The sequence below is a fragment of the Opisthorchis viverrini genome, assembly GCF_000715545.1.
Source record: "Opisthorchis viverrini unplaced genomic scaffold opera_v5_418, whole genome shotgun sequence".
Taxonomy (NCBI): Eukaryota; Metazoa; Platyhelminthes; class Trematoda; order Opisthorchiida; family Opisthorchiidae; genus Opisthorchis; species Opisthorchis viverrini.
In genome coordinates, this window is record NW_008752079.1 from 381,117 (window position 1) to 386,242 (window position 5,126).

The following is a 5,126-nucleotide window of genomic DNA, read 5'->3' on the forward strand; positions in this document are numbered from 1 at the left end:
TTTTTCGTTCCTGCTTCTTCAGTCTAGGACACCTTAATGGAAAATTCCTCTTGGGGTCGTTCACAGATTTCGTTCACCTGTGTTCGTCCAAGGGTGCCGAGACAATTAGTTTGGGGATGGGGGTGGGTTGGTTAATTGGATCTAACGCTACTTGGATTTTGTACTTTTAGACCCAGGCGATTTCGCTGATAACTGCACACCGCCTCGTGTCATCTCGGCTGATCTAAGATCTAACTTCCCTAAGGGGAAGGAAAGCCGGTGAAACCGAGGCATTCTAGGCGTTAACAAGGACATGAACAGTGCGTGTTCGATAGCCAATGGCCCACGTAATAGATTATAACGCCCGGCATGTGGTGTGCGCAAAAGGAACCTTAATAAACGAAGATTGAAAGCCGCATACTCTGGGAATTCTTAGTGTGTAGGAACCTACGTAAAACCAAATACGGCTAAACACATGAGCAAGGAAACATCAAACCAGGAGTCAAATAAACCTTTTAAAAACACCAAAACATCCCTGAACCCGTTCAAGCTGCTATTACAACCAAACACTGAAGGGAAAAAAGGGGAAAACATACCACATGGACAGCAGCTGTAGCAGCACATCCGCGGCCGTGGCACCCGTGTAATTGTGGCCCATCGCTATGAGCAGACTTGTTGTCAGATAAGGGGACCGTTGAAGAAGCTGATTCGGTTGAAGAGAAACCATGTTTTGAATGTAGCACAAATTGGAACACGGTCACCAGAAACAGCTCACTACTTCAAAATAAAACAGCTAAGCGAAAACCCTCGTTCAATTTTTTCAAGAAACAACCTACTATTCGCGTTGATTCAAGCTAAGCCAGCTGGACAGAAACCACATACAGAGCAGCCAAATTTGGGTTCGCTGGTCTCTGAAAGTGAAAACATACTGCTTACTTCATCCAGGCAGGTCAAATGAGGATCTGCAAACGACATAACCCATCTTCTTAAGTAAGGGAGGAACGCGACTGCATGCGAGACTGAACTACACCTAGCGTCTCTAATCAATAAGTTGATCCATTAAGCTGTCAACGAGACAGAGTTAACGAGTCGCGACTCTTATGTTTCACCGCCCAGATAACAACTAACATCTCATGGACAGTTCTGACTTCGCAACAACGTTGGTCGAGAACTCTGTCGTCCAAAATACGCGAGGGAGAAAAACTTTTAAGTGAATACCTATCGCCTGTATTCCGTTTCACCTACAACGAAAGCGACATACGAATATTCACGCTGGTAGACTGAGTTCCTTGTTCCTGAAACATTGTTCTTTACCGGTTTCATTGCGAAATCAATTTATTGGTGTAGTAAATTTACAAAAACTCCAGAAGTGTTATTCTTCCGTTGGGAAACTGTCCAAATGAACTTATCACAGGAGGCCTCTAGCAAAATTATTTTTTCCATGTGTTAGACTGGATAAAAAATCGTGAAATTCAGTGGAGATATATCACCGTTGTTAGTGAAGTCCGTACAGAAGACAGCGGTGTTGGTTATGTGGAAAAGATCTCAGAGGAGGACAGAAGGCATGAATTGTCATGAGCTGCCACTGTTGATCTACAGGGGAAGCCAGCAGCATAGGTGGGATACCGCAGGATAGAACCGTCACACACAGGATAATTTTTCCAGATTAAGCCCAAAAACATTCCATAATGCAAAAAACACGGGACGAAAACACTGTTAAGCGACAGTAACTTACCTTGACAGGCCCCAAAAACTTTAGTACAGGCATCAAACAGTGGAGTCGACCCTTTGACAAAAGCACGGGCCCGGTAGCAGCCAAAGGGCCCATTAAAATGTGTTGGACGAAAACACTGTTAAGCGACAGTAACTTACCTTGACAGGCCCCAAAAACTTTAGTACAGGCATCAAACAGTGGAGTCGACCCTTGGACAAAAGCACGGGCCCGGTAGCAGCCAAAGGGCCCATTAAAATGTGTTGATCAATAAGCGTTTCAGTCATCCAGTCGTGGAATGTTCCGGAAACTCCTGCGGGTTCCATTGAGAACAGGGCATCGAGGAATTTTTTCATATTTTTGATAACCAAATGATCCTCGGATTCCCAGTGAAGCAGCACGCTCATGGATACTTGCTGAGCCGTCTCCTGAATAGGATGTAAGCAGCACCGGCCATCAATGAATGCAGAACGATGACGCGAAAACGATGCACGTGTAAAGCACGTGGTGGACCAAAAATTGTGAATGGGTTGGCTTAGGACAACTAGTGACAAATCGTGCTGAGCAACCGGGAGCCCATGTACCATGTATACGGACGGACTATATGCACTCCACTCACAGATGACGTACTCCCATTATAGATGCGAAGGTCTGTTGAATAGAGTCGCTCAGGCAGAATTGTTTACTGGATATATTTCAACACGCAGTAGAACTATCTATTTATCATTGTATCGCAGTAAAGAATGAAGCACAAAAGATAAGGGGGACGATAAATAGCATCAAATTCCGTTACAACTACAGAGCAACCTTCTGTAGCACAGTGACAGTACACCACGAAGCAACTCTCCAATCAGCCCTTGGTTCTGTCATAATCTGGTCGGACTCACCGTTTTGCGGAGCAACTGTTGCTTAAAAAGGCAACCGATGGTCAATCGAAGGAAACCACACAGGTAGGTAAAAGATGAAGTGTTCAGCTGCTCAGCCAAATGAATAATCAGTGTCTCCAGGAAGCTGCCCCAATTGGCGCTCCGGAATAAATGCACATACCTGTTCTCTCATATATCTTGGGGTCATCACAATGAAAAACGCTTCCGAGACCACAGCATTGCCTCGTCCGCTTTTGTGAATATTCACCGACAGTCAATCCCGAGAAGATCGAAGCCGGTCGCTGGTTGTTCGGTTTTCACCAACCTCATAAGTAGTGTTGAATGCAACTGCACTCAGATTCAGACATTTTCACACGCAGAGTCTACTAGGCATTTTTTCCACTTGATATTTCCGGATCTTGATTGCAGTCTTTTTGCTCCGTTCCTGAACAGCTAAACTGAACTGGTGTCGTCTCACATCATCCTTCGTACCTATTTGGTATGCTAGGATTCTGTTCATCTGCTTCGTAAGTCTACTTTCCATTGTCCCCATCTTATTCAAGCTGCCGAAGTTATTGTCACCCTGCCGGGTAATTGAAAGCACTGCTTTCGACACAACTATCGTACCACGTGTAGGTCACAAACAAGTTCTAGCAGCTCCAGTTGCGTTCACCACCGATACAGGAGACGGGGTGTATTGGAGTCAGCTATTAGTGTCGCTGGTGCATAATTACGGCATCCGTTATCTGTTAACCAAGACAGGATGAGTGATTCTTGCAGGCTCTTGATGGACCACAGTAAACTTATTACAGTTGGACTAGAAGATTTATTTGTAAGCGCGGCAAATACGTGTGCAGTTCGCGGTCACCGTCGTGTCACGATGCTTGTTTTTCAGCCACCTTTAGATCATTACTATATACGGAACCCGGTGACCGTACAACACGAAGCAACTCTCCAATCAGCACTTGGTTCTGTCATAATCGGGTCGGATTCACTGTTTTGCGGAGCAACTGCTGCTTAAAAAGGCAACCGATGGTCAATCGAAGGAAACCACACAGGTAGGTAAAAGATGAAGTGTTCAGGGGGACGATAAATAGCATCAAATTCCGTTACAACTACAGAGCAACCTTCTGTAGCACAGTGACAGTACACCACGAAGCAACTCTCCAATCAGCCCTTGGTTCTGTCATAATCTGGTCGGACTCACCGTTTTGCGGAGCAACTGTTGCTTAAAAAGGCAACCGATGGTCAATCGAAGGAAACCACACAGGTAGGTAAAAGATGAAGTGTTCAGCTGCTCAGCCAAATGAATAAGCAAAGTGTCTCCAGGAAGCTGCCCCGATTGGCGCTCCGGACTAAATGCGCACATACCTGTTCTCTCATATATCTTGGGGTCATCACAATGAAAAACGCTTCCGAGACCACAGCATTGCCTCGTCCGCTTTTGTGAATATTCACCGACAGTCAATCCCGAGAAGATCGAAGCCGGTCGCTGGTTGTTCGGTTTTCACCAACCTCATAAGTAGTGTTGAATGCAACTGCACTCAGATTCAGACATTTTCACACGCAGAGTCTACTAGGCATTTTTTCCACTTGATATTTCCGGATCTTGATTGCAGTCTTTTTGCTTCGCTCCTGAACAGCTAAACTGAACTGGTGTCGTCTCACATCATCCTTCGTACCTATTTGGTATGCTAGGATTCTGTTCATCTGCTTCGTAAGTCTACTTTCCATTGTCCCCATCTTATTCAAGCTGCCGAAGTTATTGTTGCCCTGCCGAGTAATTGAAAGCACTGCTTTCGACACAATTATCGTACCACGTGTAGGTCACAAAAAAGTTCTAGCAGCTCCAGTTGCGTTCACCGCCGATACAGGAGACGGGGTGTATTGGAGTCAGCTATTAGTGTCGCTGGTGCATAATTACGGCATCCGTTATCTGTTAACCAAGACAGGATGAGTGATTCTTGAAGGCTCTTGATGGACCACAGTAAACTTATTACAGTTGGACTAGAAGATTTATTTGTAAGCGCGGCAAATACGTGTGCAGTTCGCGGTCACCGTCGTGTCACGATGCTTGTTTTTCAGCCACCTTTAGATCATTACTATATACGGCTTCTGAATCGATCTGTCTTCTCTGGAACAAAACAGTTGTGAAATTCCAACTCTGCTCTCTGGTCCATTGTAGTCCTCCGAGAAGTCACCTATTGGTCTACTTGTTGTCCTTCCTTGTGCACACGGAGCATTTTCGTGCTCGGCAATTCACATCCTCATGATACAACAGGAAGGGGAGGGTCCTCGCAAAGTCAACAAACTGCTTTCATAATTAGTCCTGGTGAATTATGTCAGTTTTGGTATTCATCAAAATGAGGACTGCCCGTCCGATCTAACAAATAACAAGCTAACCAAAACAGAACAAAAGAATTAGAATCGAATGGACCTACAGCGTCATGATCCCAAAAATCCGATGCTAAACAGCTCGTGTAGAAATACATCGAGGCAACTCACCATAAGATGACAAACCATTCGGCTTGCGTCGAGAAGCCAGAATTCGGATGCACTGACCAACAGTG

General features: G+C 45.2%; 1 protein-coding gene across 1 annotated transcript in view; it reads right to left on the reverse strand.

The window, feature by feature from the left end:
* T265_10905 (hypothetical protein) overlaps positions 1 to 5,126 on the reverse strand; it is a gene marked incomplete at both ends in the record, with an annotated part of 56,876 nt that overhangs the window by 40,987 nt on the left and 10,763 nt on the right. Inside the window, 2 exons of the mRNA XM_009177418.1 lie at positions 576 to 682; positions 1,852 to 2,118. Of these exons, the coding sequence (XP_009175682.1) occupies positions 576 to 682; positions 1,852 to 2,118 (374 nt within the window). The remainder of the gene's footprint in view (positions 1 to 575; positions 683 to 1,851; positions 2,119 to 5,126) is intronic.